General features: G+C 44.1%; 1 protein-coding gene across 4 annotated transcripts in view; it reads left to right on the plus strand.

Moving 5' to 3' along the window:
- The window catches only part of LOC127697173 (intelectin-1b-like), a 112,072-nt gene extending 97,454 nt beyond the window's left edge, over positions 1-14,618 (plus strand). For 2 of the 4 annotated variants that reach the window (XM_052200106.1, XM_052200107.1), the window contains exons 2-8: positions 4,112-4,175; positions 5,608-5,706; positions 7,124-7,371; positions 7,687-7,845; positions 8,358-8,478; positions 9,617-9,720; positions 14,357-14,618. In XM_052200106.1, coding sequence (XP_052056066.1) covers positions 4,118-4,175; positions 5,608-5,706; positions 7,124-7,371; positions 7,687-7,845; positions 8,358-8,478; positions 9,617-9,720; positions 14,357-14,509 — 942 coding nt within the window. In that variant the 5' untranslated portion in view covers positions 4,112-4,117 and the 3' untranslated portion in view covers positions 14,510-14,618. Of the gene's footprint in view, positions 1-3,826; positions 3,903-4,111; positions 4,176-5,607; positions 5,707-7,123; positions 7,372-7,686; positions 7,846-8,357; positions 8,479-9,616; positions 9,721-14,356 lie in introns of those variants that run through there. The other 2 variants (XM_052200105.1, XM_052200104.1) reach the window with 2 other exon arrangements.
- Positions 14,619-20,035: the final 5,417 nt, after the last annotated feature.

Raw genomic sequence — 20,035 nt, forward strand, 5'->3', positions numbered from 1 at the left:
TGAATAATATTAGGTAACTAAGATGGGTATTCCTGATATATATGTGTGTATAAATAAACTTCTCATATATACTATGTTATTTATTTGTTGATTTATTCTATGTGTGTGTATGTACACATATGGGTACATGTTTTTCAGTATTCGTGTACCATGGCACACCTGGGGAAGTCAGAGGACACCTCTTGTGAATCAGGTCTGTTTCTGACATAAGGATCATGGGAATTGAAGTCAGGTTATCAAGCTTGCTGGTAAGTGTCTTAATATGCTAAGCTGTCTTGTTGGCTCTTGGCTGGTATGTTTTATAGAAGAGTAAATTTGAGCACAAGAGGACATATTGGGGATAGACCCACAGAAGAGACCTTGAGGAAACACAGTGGGAAGGGGGCTCTTTAAAAGCTAGGCAGAGACGTCTTGAAATGGGGAAAGCCTGTTGGCGTATTTATCTTGGATTCAAGTTCTCCAGAACTGTAGGAAAATAAATCCACATTGTTTAGTCCACTTAGACATTTTCCTGGGAATCACCATGGCAGTAGTGTAGTATGTGTCTCACTTCTGGCTGGTGGGGAAAGGAGGTTTCTGGGCTAAGAGCCACAGGAGGAAATGAGTCATTCTCCATTGTGTTACAGTAATGCCTGGAACAGCAAAAGCCAACCATTTTGTGTTCAGTGAAAGGATGACGCCAGGTAGAGACCAAATGAGCTGATGGACTCAAAGATGTGGAGAAGCTGCTATATCAAGTGAGCCTTCTCTCTAGAATAATTATTTCATCAGGTGACAGATTTGGTTTTCTTTTCTTTTGTCTAAGCTAGTTTGAGATAAATTTCTATTAGTCACAGCTAAAAAAACACCCAGATCTGGACAAAACTAGATTGAAGGACAGTGGGGTTTGGATGGGGTGGTGTGGAGGAGAGTGTGAAAGGACGTGGGAGGTAGAATCTGTGGGGCACAGAGACTCATTGGCTGCTGTTGGTCATGAAAGGTGATATCCTTCTGTACTGGCTGGGTTTGTGTGTCAACTTGACACCAGCTGGAGTTACCACAGAGAAAGGAGCCTCTTTTGGGGAAATGCTTCCATGAGATCCAGCTGGAAGGCATTTTCTCAACTAGTGATCAAGGGAGGAGGGCCCCTTGTGGGTGGTGCCATCCCTGGCCTGGTAGTCTTGGGTTCTGTAAGAAAGCAAGCTGAGCAAGCCAGGGGGAGCAAGCCAGTAAGTAGCATCCCTCCATGGCCTCTGCATCAGCTCCTGCCTTCAGGTTCCTGCCCTGTGTGAGTTCCAGTCCTGATTTCCTTTGGTGATGAACAGCAATGTGGAAGTGTAAGTTGAATAAACCCTTTCTTCCCCAACTTGCTTCTTGGTCATGATGTTTTGTGTAGGAATACAAACCCTGATTAATAATTTAACACTATCAAATAGTCTAGTTTTTCAGAGACTCTTAGGTCTAATAAGTTGTAGGCTGTTCTAGGCTTTATATACCAGTAAGAATGTATAATAATACTACATATGTCAAATATCACAAAATAAATATAGGAATAATAAAAAGTAGTAAAAGAAGTCTATACCTTCTTTGTGTGGATATACATTTTTTTTTAGAGACAAGGTCTCGTATCCCAGACTGGCCTCAAACTTTTTATGAAGCTGAGGGTGATGTGGAATCTTTCTTCCTCCACCCTCATCCTTCTCTCACTCAGCACACTTTTCTCTGAGGGAGTAGAACTTAATTCTCTGGGGCTGGCAAAGAACTCTCTGGGACCAATGAAAAAGGTGAGGGAATGTGCGCGTGCACGCACACACACACACACACACACACATACACACATTCTCTCTCTCTCTGTCTCTCTGTCTCTCTCTCTCTCTCTCTCTCTCTCTCTCTCTCTCTCTCTCTCTCACACACACACACACACACACACACTCACACTTGGTGGATGAAGTGAGGTTCCACAAGCTCTAACAACTCTATTTCTTCTCTCACAGCTTATATATCCCAGCGATATGTTTCAAGCAGTACAAACATTACAATGGCCCCTCCTCTTCCTCAGTTTACCTGACCTGTAGAAGCTGGCTTCCACAGTCTACCCTGGCTCAAACTCACATATGCTTACATTCTATTTTTCTTTAAATGAATAATTACCATGAGTAAAAAAAATCATATTCTGTTATATATTTACATGATTAAGTGTTTTATGTAATATAGGTAAAAAACAAATAATTTCCAAGAATCCATATAAAATCATATCTAAGAAACTTGTTATAGATTAACAAAATGTAAGCACACAAGACATTATTTCTCATCTAGTTTCTCTTACTGTCAGGCTGCAATTTGTAGTTACAATTGGGGATCAATCATTTTATCATTTATCATAAAAAAACAATATTGTAAAAACTCTTAAGGGAATTATACAACCAAACTTTTTTTCCCCCAAGACAGGGTTTCTCTGTGTAGCCCTGGCTGTCCTGGAACTCACTTTGTAGGCCAGGCTGGCCTTGAGCTCCACCTGCCTCTGCCTTGCAAGTGCTGGGATTAAAGGCATGCACCACCACTGCCTGGCTAAACTTTTATATATAAAAACCAATTAGACATTTCTACTTTAAACCTCAGAGAACACATCACTAACAATTTTTTAAGAAAAATCATATCAGGAAGCTGAGGGCAAGAATGGGTACAAAAAATGAGCCATCACCTCGACCACCTGCCCAGCCTCACCAGGAAGGCCTGTCAGCTAGGACTTGTTGGGCTTCCATCGTTTTTGTTCCTTTAAAAAAAAATCCCTTGGTCAGTTATCTGCACTGTGCCTTTCTGAACTTTAAATTGTTCCCCAAGATTTTTTATGTCAAGGGCACTGACAAAATCATCTTGCCCTAACTTGATTAACAATCTACATCTCTCAGTTCTTTCTAAGGGTGGTGTCTGAATCATTATTCTGCTCCCGTGCAGCACCACTTAAAGATCGGTCACTAATATTGTAAGTGCCGATGACCTTACCCAGTGAGGGCCTGGGGACCCCTGACAGTTTCATACAACTCCTACATTAGGAGGGACCTGGTGACTGCTGGGGCTGCAAACAGAGCAGAACTCCACAGGAGCAGGACAGTCCTCAGGACATGTAGTCCTCGGGGCTCTGCCTTTCCCATTGTGATCGTGTTAACAGGTGGGCTGAATACCATGAGTTCTAAACCTGTTTTGCTGTTCCTCGTGCACGACCCCAACAGGGGGCTGCATGAGACCTAGTCTCAAAAACCACTGCCACCACTACCACCACCACCTCCACCACCATCACCATCACACTATCACATCCCACCACCACCTCCACCACCACCTCCACCACCACCTCCACCACTACCACCTCCACCACCACCTCCACCACCATCACCACCACCATCACCACCACTGTCACCACAACCACCACTACCATCATCACTGCCACCACCACCACCACTACCACCACCACCTCCCCGACCATCACCATCATCACTACCATCACCACCACCTCCACCATCACCACCACCATTGCCTCCACAACCACCACCAATACCACTAGCAAAAATTTTCTTTTCCTTTGAATGATGATTATGGTAGATGTTAGGAATTTTTAAAAAAAGATATATACAATTTTCACGAAAGATACAAATTGAAAGCCAACACTCAACATCACTTCTTAGAATGTGGATTGATATGGGGAGACCACACTAAATATTTGTCTTTTAGAGCCTACTAACCTCAGAATTACCCTGTAATAAGATGCTGTATTTACACAGGGCATCTTGCCAGAAGGGAAGTTTGTGCCTTACTATGCTTTCTGTATAAAAGGACAGAAGTCTCACACAGGCAGGAGCCTCAGCTGAGAAAGGTTCCTGTCATTACTTAGCTAGCAACTCTCAGCTCCTATTGGGTACAGAGGGAAGGTGACTGCTGTGTGTGGAATTGTGTGAGGGGGGATTTTGGCTCAGGCCACAGGTAAAGCCAGAAGGTGCTGAGTTAGGACCAGGAAGAGGCCTTTGAGTCATTGAAGGACTAGCTAGGAACTGAGACTGGGACGGGGGCGTGGGGGGGGGGGGTCGGGGAGGGAAAGAAGGTCAGGATAGAAAGTGACCTTCCTCTTGCTTTTCTCTAGACCACCATGACCCACCTCTGCTTCCTGCTGTTTGTCATCATTGCCACCAGAGAGTGCAGGGCAGGTGAGTCTCATTACAGGTTCCCACTTTCTTCAAGTCACCTCTAGCTTTAGAGGCATACAGCACTAGACTGTGTTGCTCCCAGGATCTGGGTCTCTGAGGGCCAGAGATCATGCTCCCCCACGAAAGGATTTCTCTTTGTAGCCCTGGCTGTTCTAGAACTTGCTCTGTGCACCGGGCTGGCTTCAAACTCAGAGATCTGCTGGCTGTGGCCTCCTGCATTCTGGGATTAAAGACATCACAGATCAGCTGATCTTGCTTTCAATCTTATTTGAAGTTAAAAATAATTGTATAACTGGGCAGTGGTGGCACACGCCTGTAATCCCAGCACTCTGGGAGGCAGAGGCAGGTGGATTTCTGAATTTCAGGACAGCCTGATCTACAGAATGAGTTCCAGGACAGCCAGGACTATACAGAGAAACCCTGTCTCAAAAAACCAAATCCAAAATACAAACTACAACAAAAAATTGTATTATTTTCTGACTCATTTTTCTCTTCCCTTCCAACTCTTCCCAACTATGCCTCACCCCCTACTTTCTACCAAAGTAAATGCACTTCCTTAGTGGATATGTAGTAGATATTCCCGAACATATAAATATGACCTAGTCATCCCCATTGAGATGATGCCTTTGAGATGTGGGCTGGATGCTTAACGCCTCTTGAAGAACAAGTGCAAAGGCAGTGAGATTCTGAGAGGAGTCCTGGTACAGACTCTGCCTCTCTGTGGCTCAAAGGAACCCCTCTGTCCTGTCCCCATCACTCCTCAGGCTGATGCCCTTGGTTTTAGGGTTTCAATGCCAAAAGCATGGTTGGGTTTGTTCCTGGAAAATATTTTCTTCAGTCCTACTCTCTGCAAGAAATCAAGGGTATTTTAAAAACACATAATTCTCTTTACTGCTTTTTAAAAAAGTATGTGTAAGGCAAGGTCAGGCCCTCCAAGGCTGTCTTACTTGATCTTCACAGAGAGTCCTTTCCAGCTTGCTGTTAGGAACTAGGGAATACTGTGAATAAGATCCGGAGGGACTTGACTTGTGAATGTGGAGCTTTTCCACCAGAGTATTTCTGACCCCAAAGTCTGTTTCTGCCCTTCTAGGACTTTGCAGAGTTGAGGCTAATTTGAAAAGCTCCTCGTTCTATGGTCTCCTGGCCAGGTCTCTGCACTGCTGACCTCAGTACCATGCTTCAGGCTCATTGGGCTAGCTGCATTTCTTCTACCTGTGAAGCTGGACTTCACTTTACTCAGGACATTGAGCACAGTGCTCTCCTCATGACTTTGGATGTGGTGCTCCCCTCAGGACTTTGGATGTAGTGCTCGCCCTGCTGTCGAATCTCCTCTTTCTTCCTTGTGGATTCTCAGAAGTCATGGAATGAATTTAGGATGATTGACAAGGGGAGGCTGGTGTCGCATAACAGTGAACCTCTGCATCTTCCCTAGCTAACGAGAGCCAGTACACCAATGGATGGGCTCATCCTTTCCTTCCCTCTCTGTTCAGAAGCTGCAAGGAAATCAAGCAGGAGAACGCAAAGGCACAAGGTGAGTGGGGACTTATTTAAGAGAACATTGTAATCTTAGCACTTGGGAGCTGAGGGCGGAGGATTGTAAGCTGTAAGGTCCAAGCCAGCCTGGGAGACCCTGACTCAAAAAATGCAAACAAAATCCTAGTTAGGAAAGACAGTCGTTATTTTCTCTGTCTATCAATTATCTATCTATCTATCTATCTATCTATCTATCTATCTATCTATCTATCTATCTATCTACCTACCTACCTATCTATCTATCTTGAATACACAGTGTTCTGCACCTATGACTGTGCGCCAGAAGAGGAAGCATGATCCCATTACAGATGGTTGTGAGCCACCATGTGGTTGTAGGAATCGATCTCAGGACCTCTGGACAAGCAGTGCTCTGAACCTCTGAACTGCCTTTCCAGCTCAAGCATTTATTATTATTATTTTGCCTTTATTTTTTAAGATAGGAAATATGATAAAATATATACAGTGGATAAAAATTGCTGCTTAAACAATTCTAAGGGTTTTCAGAGGTAAGAACAGTTATGGATCACCACTGTCCGCTTTCAGAATGTGAAATAGTAACTCTGTGGCCACCAAGCAATGCCTTTCTGTAGCCCCTGGGGACTGCAGTTCTGTTTCTCCATCTGTGAATCTGTGCAATCTTGTTCCCTCATGTGAGTAGTCTGCTTATTACACCAGGATGTTTCTAGGCTTGTATAGGTAAAGAACTATTATTCTAGGCAAGAACTATGTAAACAACTATTATTACAATTATTATTATTTACATGTCTGTGGGCAGGAAGGTGTACATGTGTGTGTAGGTACCCGCAGAGTCCTGAAGAGCGCATCTAGTCACCTGGAGTTGGAGGAACAGGTGCTTGTACACTGACTGCTGAGTGTGAATAATGCCGGGAAACCAACTCACGTCCTCTGCTAGAGCAGTGCTTGCTCTTAACCACTGACCATTTCTCCAATCCACTTCACTCTTCTTGATCTATTGGATATATAGGAATGGACATAGTACTTATCGTGTATAATATATAGCACAGCATATTGATTTTTATGTTTTTTTTTAATAGGGAGAAGTCCTTGAGTTGTTTCTGCCTTTCAGGTCTTGTGACCAGAGCTGTAATGAAGTTGATTGTACATGTCTGAATCCCTGTTCCCAGTTCTTTGTACATACCAAGTAGAGTTGCTAAGTCCTTTGATAATAACGTTTTAACTTCAGGAGAAACATCACTGTCAGTTTGGGTAATTCTGTGTTCTGCCACAGTCACAGAAACACGGCTTTCTGAACTCAGGTGGATCCCAGTATCCCCAGGGACAATGTGGTAGGACACTCAGGGTATGAGGCATTAGCCATGTCTGTAATCCCTCGAGCCATCCTGCTTCCGGAACTGAGATAGACAGTGAAGACTGTGGACTGGTTCTCTCCACAGATGGCCTCTATTTCCTGCGCACGGAGAACGGTGTCATCTACCAGACCTTCTGCGACATGACCACAGCAGGTGGTGGCTGGACCCTGGTGGCTAGTGTGCATGAGAACAACATGTATGGGAAGTGCACGGTGGGTGATCGCTGGTCCAGTCAGCAAGGCAGCAGAGCTGATTACCCGGAGGGGGATGGTAACTGGGCCAACTACAACACCTTTGGATCTGCAGAGGGCGCCACAAGTGATGACTACAAGGTTGGTGCCCTCCGTGGTCCACCCTGGGAAAGTGTGAGGATGTGAGTGTGGCTCAAGCATGCCAGGGAGAGGGCCGGAAGGATCCCCCTTGACATAGGGATGGAGAAGTGAAAACTACTGATCCTGAACCCCAAACTCACCCACCTAGGCTCATAGGTCAGCAGGTGCTGGCAGTGAGACCATTATCCCTGGAACTGGGGAATATGAGCATGGCTGGAGCCCAGGGAGATCAGCTCTGCTGAGCTCTGTGCACGTGGGTCTTTTGCCCAGTGAACTCTCCTGCTCTGGTCAGGCTCAGTGTTGGTTGCTTTCCAGAACCCTGGCTACTTCGACATCCAGGCTGAGGACCTGGGGATCTGGCATGTGCCCAACAACAGCCCCCTGCACAGCTGGAGGAACAGCTCCCTGCTGAGGTACCACACCTCCACTGGCTCCCTGCAGCACTTGGGCCACAATCTCTTTGGCCTCTACCAGGTACTCAAGCCTACTGGCCAGGGCTCCTTCTCATAGGTGTGGAGAGAGGCATGTGTTTGAGATTGGGTGGAACCATCATTCCACAGGCTTGTGTTCCACATTTCCATAACTCTAAAGAATAATGATTGTTCTCTTAGGATGTCTGAGCCAAGGAAGCGAAGGGGTAGAGAGCAGAGGAGAGGACTGGAGAGAGGAGGAGAGGAGAGGAGAGGAAGGGAGAAGACAGGAGGGGAAGGGAGAGGAGGAGAGTAGAGGGGAGGGGAACAGAGGGGAGGGTAGAAGAGTGGGAAAAAGGAGAGAAGAGAGACGCAGAGGGAGAGACAGAGACAGAGAAAGAGACAGAGAAAGAGACAGAGAAAGAGACAGAGACAAAGGAAAGGATTCTTTCCTGTCTGACTGGTTTGGAAACAATCTCAGTTACTGGGCCAGTGCTGTGCCCCTCCATGAAGGGCAGCGATCATGGGGTGCCAATGCAGCAGTCCTTACACAGTGACTTCTTTTGTTCCTTGTAGAAGTACCCGGTGAAATACGGAGGAGGAAAGTGTTGGACTGACAATGGCCCGGCATTACCTGTGGTCTATGACTTCGGTGATGCTCAGAAGACAGCCTCTTATTATTCCCCTGACGGCCAGAGTGAGTCTATAATGCTCTTCTGAACTCTCTGCAGGACACGGGTGATCAATTGAGTTATGATAAGTAGCAGGCATTCATTTACCAACCATTGCAGCCTGGTCTTCTTCTATGAATATTTGTGCTTTGTTTTACTTCATCCTCATGATTACCTTTGAGTTCTGAAGTATTACTAACCCATTTTACAGACCAGGAGACTGGAGCCCTGAAGGTTCAGGAACTTGGCTGAGAGACCAGGGGATAAGCAGGAGAGCTGGCATTTGCACTGGGGAAGTTTAGCTCTAGAATCTACTCCTAGTAATCCTTATACCATCCAGTGCTTTCTCAGAGATGGGCCAGGTCCATGGGCATGCTGCAACAACAGCAAAACACAGAGAACAACAAAAAAAAATGGAGTTTGATTTCTATTGTGAGGGGTGACTATTGTGTTGTTTAATATAAATACAAAGGTGGCACTTACCCCTCATAGAGGTTGAGCCTATGCTGTGTAATTTAAAGCTCTTATTTCTGACGGTTGCCATATAAAAGTTTAAAGCAAACAGAGTCAATACACTGGCCAGCTGCTGTGACCTCCCTTGGAGGTCAGTGATCTCTTCCTGTGTTATTCTTCAGAGAAGCTGTCAGCAGATTGGGGTGTTTTGGAGACTAACTCCTGGACTCTGGGGTTTGGAAAAGGCTCCTCCTGGCTATGTTTGTGTGTGTGTGTGTGGGGGGGGGTGCTTCAGCCATGGGTAATGGTGGTGTCACATTCCGGCAGTCTCTTTCTTCCTTTCTTTCTTTCCTTCCTTCCTTCCATCCTTCCTTATTTATATCTTTTTTTTTCTCAACTTCCCTCCCTCCTTCCCTCCCTCTCTCCTTCCCTCCCTTCTTCCTTTTTAGTTTTTGAGACAGGGTTTCTCTTTGTAGCTTTGGTTGTCCTGGAACTCATTCTGTAGTACAGGCTGGCCTTGAACTCTGAGATCAGCCTACCTCTGCCTTCCAAGTGCTGAGGCTAAAGGCGTGCACCTCCACCCAGGCTCCACCAGTGTTTCTAATGTGTTGAACTAGAACCTGTGCCTTGCACTTACAATCTCTTTATTGACCTTAAGACAACTATTTCTACACCCTTCATTGATTGCTGTTTTCTTCCTTTTCTTTTCAGCGGAATTCACTGCAGGATTTGTTCAGTTCAGAGTGTTTAATAATGAGGGAGCGGCCAGTGCCTTGTGTGCTGGCATGAAGGTCACTGGATGTAATTCTGAAGCCGTGAGTCTTTTAAAAATACTATTTATTTTATGATTTTAAATTGTGTATATATCTGTGTGTTTTCATGTAGGTATATGCATGTGTGTACATATAACCTTGGAAACCAGAAGATACTGTTGGATTTCCTGGAAATAGAGTTATATGTGGTTGTGACATGCCTGACTAGGTGCTTGGGAACAGAACTGAGATCCTCTGCAAAAGCTGCAAGTGTTCTGAACTGTTGAGCCATTTCTCATGAGTCTTAGTGGGGCCCAAAGGGGTCTGTGAGTAAGACAGTTTTTCAGTGTGTGTTGAGCATGGGAACCTGTCATAGTAGTGTGAGCATGTATGTGGAAGTGTGATCTTTCCTCACTCTTTTTTGGTCTCAGGGTTCAGAACTTCTGTCTAAAAACAAATATCCTATCTTGTAGAAGACCAAAGTCAACATTACAAACTTCTAATGCACTGCTTCTGTTTGCTTAGATTTTATGATAAAACACCCCCTACATAGTCTTAGGGTGACATTTGTGTTTAGGAAGCCTTTGGGGTCTTAAGGTCAATACAGAGATTTTCAATGTGTTTGGGGTTAGAGTGATAACAGGTGTCACTCACCACCCAGGATTTAGCTTTAGCTTTCAGAATGAAACATATCCTTTCCAGGGCTTGTACAGATACCCATTGTGTTGGGAGGTTACTAGAAGAGTTTAGACATCTGGTAGACCTCAGTTATGCTATTCTTCCTACCACAGGCACATTCTCTGGTTAGAGATCAGCATGTATACTGATTGTGAGGTCAGGTACATTTAGTTCTACTCCAACTACCTGATATTTCCCTAAGCCTGGGATTGTTAGACTCTTGCTGTTTATTTATATATTTTTCTAGTTTGTGTCAAAAGCAGAATGAGGAGAAAATCTTCGGGTAGTCAATACTAGGAATTAACAAGAATACCAGATTCTCTTGGAACCCAGACCTCCTCAAAGTAACAGTCTGAGAAAAGGGTCCTCAGCTCCTGACAGGTGGCCCTGTTTCATGGATTCATTCCTTGGTCATTAGAGTATCCATTCTCTAGAAAGGATGTGGAGGCTTTGCTGACAAGGAGGCCCCTGACTGTGATGGAGGGTGATGAGTACAGAGATAAGAAAGGGAAAGTCTCTGGGAAATCCTGGATCCTATTCACCTTCATTCAAGTCAAAGAATATGAAATGAAGTACACACAGGTGTTAGTGTGTACTGTCTTATTGTTGAGTATGGCTTGCTTTGAGCACCTAGACTGTAACAGTATAGGAGACACTAAAAGCCATGCACTTTGCTAGCACTTAAGAGTTTAGACATTCATACAAATGTATAATTGTTAATATGGCATGTTTGAAGTATAGTAGAAATAAAAACTAAGGTGCTTGAATATGGCTTAGTAATAAAGCATTTGCCTAATATGCAGAAGGTCCTAGGCTTTGGTTTTGAGTGACATAAAACATAAGAAAGCAAAAGACAGCACCTGCAATGAGCACTGGAAATGGCAGAGTATTCTGACTGCAGGGGAGGATTTTTGGTTTTGAGTCAGGTCTCATATATCTCAGGTTAGTCATCAACTGGCTATGTGGTTGAGAACTAAGCCTGAGCTTCTAGTTTACCTGCCTTTACCTTCCCAGTTCCAGGATTAAAGGCATGTGACACCACATCCAGTTTATAGGCAAGGTAGTTTTTGAGTTGAGTCTTGGGAGATGGACAGAAGCTTATGATGAAGGCCAATTGAGAGTGAGTGAATAGTGTATTTAAATTTACCAGTATCTCAGCTAGCATGCAGTACTGAGGGAAAGCAAGCTGTGATTTATTTAGCTTTGGTGTATGGGATGGATATAGGGTAGAGGCAAGAGCTGATTTAGGAAGTGTTAGCAGGATCTAGACCAGGAAGAGACTTTTACATTATCCTAGGGAGTCTGTACTGTAGATGTAAATGGTGGGAGCCATTAACACATTTTAAAGGGAAGACTGGCTTGATTATCTGTGTGTTAAAAAGCTGACATTGATAGGCACAGTATGGCATGTGTCAGTGGGGGAGAGATGAAGCACAGAGTGAGATGGTTTCCGTGGTCCAAATGAAATCATAAACTAGGGCAGTTCCACATATGGGGCTAATGAACACCAAGGATTTAACATTTAAGACCAGACGAATATAGAGCATGGGAAGAGATGTCTAGGAGAGACTTATGGTTTTCACTTGGGGGAGTGAATATCATTTAAAAAATTTTATTAACATTAAGTTTACTTAACTGATAACACACAGTTATATGTTAATAGGGTGTATTGTGATGGTTCAATACATGAATAGATCATGCAATGTTTAAATCAGCCTGTATCCTCAAAATGCATTTCCTTATGGTAAAAACATTTCAAATACTTTCTTCTTATACTAGTAATTTTATGGGGACTTCCTGCCCAATTTATCCTGTTTAGCTCCCAAGTAAATGGCATGAGACATTAGATTTTATTAATAAGTTGCTGGTACTATACTTGGCAGTTTCTGAGCTATTCTAACCCCACTAGGCTATCAATAACCAGGTAAATGCCTCCGTACTTGCCAACTGAGTCTTGCTCTGTGTCATGTGTGTCCTCAGGGATAGCTTCTCTTAGCCATGTGCTCATGGTCCATCCTGCCTCATGGAGACCTTCTTCTTCCCCTTCCCTTTGTCTTTCCCCTTATGGTCCCTACCTAAGATCCCTTCACTCTATCTGACGTTCTGACTTCCTCTCTCCTCTGCCCAGTCAGAGGCTCTAGCTTTTCATTTACCAATCAGAGATTATTGGGGAGCATTCTTCACAGCACACTGATTAATACAATGCCCATGTTCAGACTGCAGCCTGATCTTGGGTCACATAATTCAGCATCTAAATACACAGGGTACTAGATCAACTCCACACCCTCTAGCTTATGAAGGTTGCAACTACTATTGTTGTCTATAACAATCTTTCTCTGCAATAGCACACTAGTATTTCTTGTTCCTATTTAACTGTAATTTAGTACCCATTCAATCTCCCTTGTTTTTGGGATAATGTAAAGCTGGGTGTGGTGGTACATGCCTGCAATCCCAGCACTTGGGAGGCAGAGGCAGCCAGATGTCTGAGTTTGAGGCCAGCCTGATCTACAGAGTGAGTTCCAGGATAGCCAGGGCTATACAGACAAACCCTGTCTGGAAAAAACAACAACAACAACAAAAAAAACCCCAAACAAACAAAAAGGATAATGTAGCAGAACATTATTCTGGTAGTTGGGAGATTGAGGCACAGAATCAACAAGTTCAAAGCCACTGAATATCTTTTATTAAGTCACAATGTCTGAAAGAAGACAGGTTTGGAGTCAAGGAGGGATTTACACACATGGTGCTGCATGTTTTGGTCAATGATGAATTGTTTGTATGACAGTGGTCCATGTGGTTGTATTGCCTAGAATTGCCATAGCGATTCTAGATTGTTTGGGGACACCCTATGCTGTTCACGCTCTGGCAGACCAGCTGATGAATTCCTCACAATAAATCCCCATTGCTAAGTGGCGCATGGCTGTAACTAACTCTGTTTTTTTCCCCATGTGAAACTTGAGATGCTAGAATAGCAATTCAAGTGGCAGACAAATTTAAGATCTTTAGCTCAAGAAACATTTTTTCCCATTTGAAACTTGAGATGATAGAATAGCAATTCAAGTGGCAGATGAATTTAAGATCTTTAGCTCAAGAAACATCAGGGTTGAAGATGAACAGTTTGAGCCACTGGTGAATATTTGGTTAATTAAAGGCACAGGAGTAGCAAAGTATATATAGAGAGTTATAAAAGTGTTCTCTCTGGGAAGTACAACTTAAGGATTTCATGAAGGAAATGTCTAACTGGGAAACCTGAGAACAGAGATTCAGAGAAGTTGAAGGAAAGGTGGGAAGAGACAATCATGCTACTAAAGCTACTGGAAGGGCTTTTCTGGTTCAAACAGATCAATGCTGCCAGTGGAGAGGCTGGTGATGGACAGAGTGCACTGAGTTTACCCATTAAGGTGTCTCTAGACTCATTAGGTATATTAGCTGTAAATGTCCTTGGGGTGCAAGTCTGTGAGTTTATATCTCTAGAACCCCATATGCCAGCTGTGAGTTCATATCTCTAGAACCCCATATGTCACCTGCACACAGCCATGGAAGTGTCTGTAATTCCAGTGTTCCCTAGAGAGGAATGGGCAACAGAGACAGGAGACGCTGCAGAAGCCGGTAGGTCAGCTTCATACAGTGGTGAGGAGAACCAACTCATACCATGGTGGAAAGGCAAGGCCCAAAATCTGAAGACTGTCCTCTAATGTCTGTATTCACATAGGTACATTTGTGTCACATGGTGTCATGAGTATGCCTGTGAACCCCAATTCACTTCCTTTTTCAGTGACCTATTTACGCTAACCAGACCCCAAATTCCACAGCTCAATACTTCCCAGTAGTCAGTTCAAAGTCATGAACACACTAATGACTGACCAATTGATGATGTAGGCAGGGTCTCCATATTCAATCCTGTCCCCTGCCTCTGAATATTACTTTCACCAGGACCTGGTCTTCAGGACATACACCTTTGAAGGGCCCTTTATATCCAATCATCTCACCAGCTGACCTCTCCTGGCTTCTTGTTTTCCAGCACTGCATTGGTGGAGGAGGGTTCTTCCCAGAAGGTAACCCCCAGCAGTGCGGAGACTTCGCTGCATTTGATTCGAATGGATATGGAACTCACATTGGGTACAGCAGTAGCCGGGAAATAACTGAAGCAGCTGTGCTTCTGTTCTATCGCTAAGAACTCTGTGGGATGGGCCCAGACTTCTCCAGTCTGTGGGTCCAAGGCACAGAGAAACACTTCCCTAGGAACTAGAATCCTACTGACTAGGAAAGGAGAATAAATCATGTTCATTGCAAACTTGCTGCCTCCATGAATTCTTTCTGTGCAGGGGTGGGAGATTTGAAAAAGATTCTGCTGCCCTGGTTGGGTTGTTCCTGGGACATCAGGGTTGGGAATCTGGATACAGCAATACTCCTTTAAACATCCTGAAGGATACAAGGAGGGGAGGGAGCACTTTACTCCACTGTTTCTCATCTTGTTCTTTTTTTAAGAAATATTTTTCCAAAAACAAAAAAAGATTTATTTATTTATAATATATAAGAATACTGTAGCTTCTTTGGACACACCAGAAGAGGACATCGGATCTCATTACAGATGGTTGTGAGCCACCATGTGGTCGCTGGTATTTGAACCCAGGACCTCTGGAAGAGCAGTCAGGGCTGAAATTATTCTAGGCCTAGATAAGATTGTAATTGTAGGGAGGCTAGAAACTTCCAAGACTAGGCCTAGGTTAGCAGATGGAGGCAGTAAACCTCCTAGATGACAATTACTTGAGGCAAATAAAAGTTACTTTTACATTCATTACATTTTAGCTTTATGGAAACGTGGAACACAAGCCTGTGTTATGATGGTTCCGCCCAATCTCAAACACCTGCCCCTCTCCACACCCATGAGAAGGAGCCCCGGCCAGTAGGCTTGAGTACCTGGTAGAGGCCAAAGAGATTATGGCCCAAGTGCTGCAGGGTGTCAGTGAAGGTGCGGTACCTCAGCAGGGAGCTGTTCCTCCAGCTGTGCAGGGGGCTGTTGTTGGGCACATGCCAGATCCCCAGGTCCTCAGCCTGGATGTCGAAGTAGCCAGGGTTCTGGAAAGCAACCAACACTGAGCCTGACCAGAGCAGGAGAGTTCACTGAGCAAAGGACCCACGTGCACAGCGCTCAGCAGAGCTGATCTCCCTGAGCTCCAGCCATGCTCAGATTCCCCAGTTCTAGGGATAATGGTTCCACTGACAGCACCTACTGACCTATGAGCCTAGGTGGGTGAGTTTGGGGTTCAGGATCAGTAGTTTTCACTCTTGGTTTCTACTATCCTACAGCTCTAGCTGGAGACATGATAGAATTCTGAATGCTGTGGACACACCCTCCCCACCTTCTTCCCCATGCAGAGGAGACAAGTAATGACCCAAAAAGGAATGTGACACCCATTTGTCCTCCTAAGAAGAAATGGGGTGAGCTCAGTGGAGTCCTGAGAGGAAGGGGTACTGTCCGGGAAGAGAAAAACCACCCGAGGTAAATAAGTCAGAGAACACACGGACTCCTATAGTCAACAGGGAGCCTTTATTTGCTGGCTGGTGGGATACATAGGGTAGCCCTGGCTGTACAGGAACTCACTCTGTAGACCAGGCTGGCCTCGAACTCAGAAATCGGCCTGTTTCTGCCTCCCATATGCTGGGATTAAAGGGGCGTGCACATCACCCAGATGTGCTTGGCTTTTTTATGCACAAAAAATGTATCCTGGTTGATACACTTCAATTGCCAAAAGCAGTTAGCAATAGACAGAACTACAGAAGTCAAAATGTAAGGTTAGTGCTTTCAGGGACGTTCCCAGAACTGTGAACTATGATTTAGGTCTTTGTTCTCTTTTTTGCAGGTCTAGGTGTCCATGTGATGGACTCTTATGCCAGGATGGTGTCTTGGAGCATTTAGCATGGTGTCAGTCATGTTAAGGTCTGAGAGTCTGTTACCATGGTTCCAGATTCAGTGCATAGTCAATACACACTTCCCTCGTGCTCCATTCCCTGCTCCATGTTCCTGGTGCTCCATTCCCTGCTCCATGTCACTGGTGCTCCATTCCTGCTCTCTATCCCTGGTGGTCAATCCCTGTTCCATGTCCCTGGTGCTTCATTCCCTGTTCCATGTCCCTGGTGCTACATTCCCTGCTCCATGTCTCTGGTGCTCCCTTCCCTGCTCCATGTCACTGGTGCTCCATTCCTGCTCTCTATCCCTGGTGGTCAATTCCCTGTTCCATGTCCCTGTGCTTCATTCCCTGTTCCATGTCCCTGGTGCTGCATTCCCTGCTCCATGTCTCTGGTGCTCCCTTCCCTGCTCCATGTCACTGGTGCTCCATTCCTGCTCTATATCCCTGGTGCCCCATTCCTTGCTCCATATCCCTGGTGCTCCATTCACTGTTCCATGTCCCTGGTGCTCCATTCCATGCACCATGTCCTGGTGCTCCATTCCCTGCTCTACGTCTCTAGTGCTCCACTCCCTGCTCCATCTCCCTGATGCTCCATCTCCCTGCTCCATCTCCCTGGGGCTCCATCTCCTTGGTGCTCAATCTCCCTGCTCCATCTCACTGGTGCTCCACTTCCCTGGTGCTCCACCTCCCTGGTGCTCCATTCCCTGCTCCATCTCCCTGGTGCTCCATCTCCCTGCTCCATCTCCGTGGGGCTCCATCTCCCTGCTCCATCTCTCCTGCCCCAGTGTCTTTCCTTCATTTTCTGAGCATCACTGCTATGTCCCCACAGTGGACCGATCCTTCCTCCTAGGTGTTACTTCATCCTTATGCACAGGGTTATCTCAGTGCAATAGCATAGCTGCTGCATTGTTTACGTGGCTCCTTCGGCAGTTCCTAGGAAACTTTTAGGAGGCTGTACTTGTTAAGCCAATATTTTCTTTGTATATTTGCATAGCTCCATAACCTCTAACAAAAGAGATTTTTAACTACATCTGGGTCTAAGACCAATGCTCAAATGACACGTATACTTCCTGTAACTTTATACTTAGCACTTCATTGTCTCTAACGAAGGTTCATGGTCATCCAGTGGCATATTGTAATTTGTGATTCATTCTGCACAATACAGTTCATCAACAGGTCTTAGATTTTATGAAGAATGCAGAAAGTTGCTACAATGGAAAGAAGAACTTCTGTAAGCTGAAGACAGCTCAAGCCCAGGATCTGATGCTACTTAGATACAACTTTTTTCCACATTTTTAAAATTTTTATTTGATATATTTTTTATTTACATTTAAAATGATTTCCCCTTTTCTGGTCCCCCACTCCCCGAAAGTCCCATAAGCCCCCTTTCCTCCCCCTGTTCTTCCATCCACCCCTTCCCACTTCCCTGTTCTGGTTTTGCCCTATACTGCTACACTGAGTCTTTCAGAATCAGGGGCCACTTCTCCGTTCTTCTTCTCCCTTATTTGATGTGTTGATTATGTCTTGGGTATTTCAATTTTCTAGGCTAATATCCACTTATTAGTGAGTGCGCACCATGATTGATCTTTTGAGACTGGGTTACCTCACTTAGAATGATGTTCTCTAGCTCCATCCATTTGCCTAAGAATTTCATGAATTCATTGTGTTTCCCTGATCTGTCCATTGAGGAGAGTGGGGTGTTGAAGTCACCCACAATTATTGTGTGAGATACAATGTGTGCTTTGAGCTTTAGTAAAGTTTCTGTTACAAATGTGGGTGCCCTTGCATTTGTAACAGATGTTTAAAATTGAGAGTTCTTATTGGTAGATTTTCCTTTGATGAGTATGAAGTGTGCTTCTGTGTCTTTTTTGATGATTCTTGGTTGAAAGTCAATTTTATACAATATTAGAATGGCTCCTCCAACTTGTTTCCTGGAACCATTTGCTTATAAAATTGTTTTCCGGGCTGGAGATATGGCTCAGCGGTTAAGAGCAGACTGCTCTCCCGAAGGTCCTGAGTTCAAATCCCAGCAACCACATGGTGGCTCACAACCATCCGTAATGAGATCTGATGCCCTCTTCTGGTGTGTCTGAAGACAGTGACAGTGTACTCATTTAAATAAATAAATAAATCTTAAAAAATATTGTTTTCCAGCATTTTACTCTGAGGTAGTGTCTGTCTTTGACACTGAGGTGCATTTCCTCTATGCAGCAAAATGCTGGATCCTATTTACATATCCAGTCTGTTAGTCTATGTCTTTTTTGGGGGAATTGAGTCCATTGATGTTAAGAGATATTAAGAAATAGTGATTCTTGCTTCCTGTTATTTTTGATGTTATTTTTGTGTTTGTGTGCTTATCTTCTTTTGGGTTTGTTGAAAGAAGTTTACTATCTTGCTTTTTCTAGGGTGTTGTTGCCCTCCTTATATTGGCATTTTCTGTCTATTATCCTTTGTAGGGCTGGATCTGTGGAAAGATATTGTGTAAATATGGTTTTACCATAGACTATCTTGGTTTCTCCATCTATGGTGATTGAGAGTTTTGCTGGGTATAGTAGTTTGGGCTGGCATCTGTGTTCTCTTAGGGTCTGTATGACATCTGCCCAGGATCTTCTTGCTTCATGGTCTCTGGTGAGAAGTCTGGTCTAATTCTGATAGATTTGCTTTTATATGTTACTTGGCCTTTTTCTCTTACTGCTTTTAATATTCTTTTTTTGTTTAGTACATTTGGTGTTTTGATTATTATGTGATTGGAGGAATTTCTGTTCTGGACCAGTCTGGAGTTCTGTAGGCTCCTTGTATGTTCACAGGCACCTCTCTCTTTAGGTTAGGGAAGTTTTCTTCTATAATTTTGTTGAAAATATTTACTGGCCCTTTAAGTTGTAAAACTTTGTTCTCTTCTATACCTATAATCCCTAGGTTTGGTTTTCTCATTGTGTCTTGGATTTCCTAGATGTTTTGGCTTATAAGATTTTTGCATTTTACATTTTCTTTGACTGTTGAGTCAATGTTTTCTATGGTATCTTCAGCCCCTGGGATTCTTTCTTCTATCTCTTGGATTCTGTTGTTGATGTTTTCATCTATGACTCCTGATTTCTTTTCAATGTTTTCTATCTCCAGAGTTGTCTCTCTTTGTGATTTCTTAGTTGTTTCCACTTCCATTTTTAGACCCTGGATGGTTTTGTTCAGTTCCTTCACTTGTTTGTTTGTGTTTTCCTATAATTCTTTAAGGGTTTTTTTGGGTTTCCTCTTTAAGGGCTTCTGTTTGTTGACCCATGTTCTCCTGTATTTCTTTAAGGGATTTTCTTGTGTTTCTTGTTTTGGGCTTCTACCTGTTAACTCATGTTCTCCTGTACTTCTTTAAGGGGTTTATTTTTGTCCTTCCTGAAATCCTCCATCAGCATCATGAGATGTGATTTTAAATCCAGATCTTGCTTTTCTGGTGTGTTGGGGTATCCAGGACTTGCTGTTGTGGGAGAACTTGATTCACATGGTGCTATGTTGCCTTGGTTTCTGTTGGTCATGTTCTTGCCTCTGCCTTTTGCCATCTGGTTATCTGTAGTGTTAGTTGGTAATGCTGTTTCTGACTGTGCCTTTTCTGTCATGCAAGCCTCTGTGTCTGTGCTCCTGGGAGACCGGTTCTCTCTATGTACACAGGTAGGTAAGGTACTCCTGGAGACTGGCTCACTTGTGGTTGCATTTGGGTATGTAGCTCTGTGGCCCCAATCAACTCTGGGAGCAGGCAGAAATAGGAAGACTCTTATCTCAGGCTCTTACTAGGTTCTTGTGTC

The sequence above is a fragment of the Apodemus sylvaticus genome, chromosome 12 (genome assembly GCF_947179515.1).
Source record: "Apodemus sylvaticus chromosome 12, mApoSyl1.1, whole genome shotgun sequence".
Lineage (NCBI taxonomy): Eukaryota > Metazoa > Chordata > Mammalia > Rodentia > Muridae > Apodemus > Apodemus sylvaticus.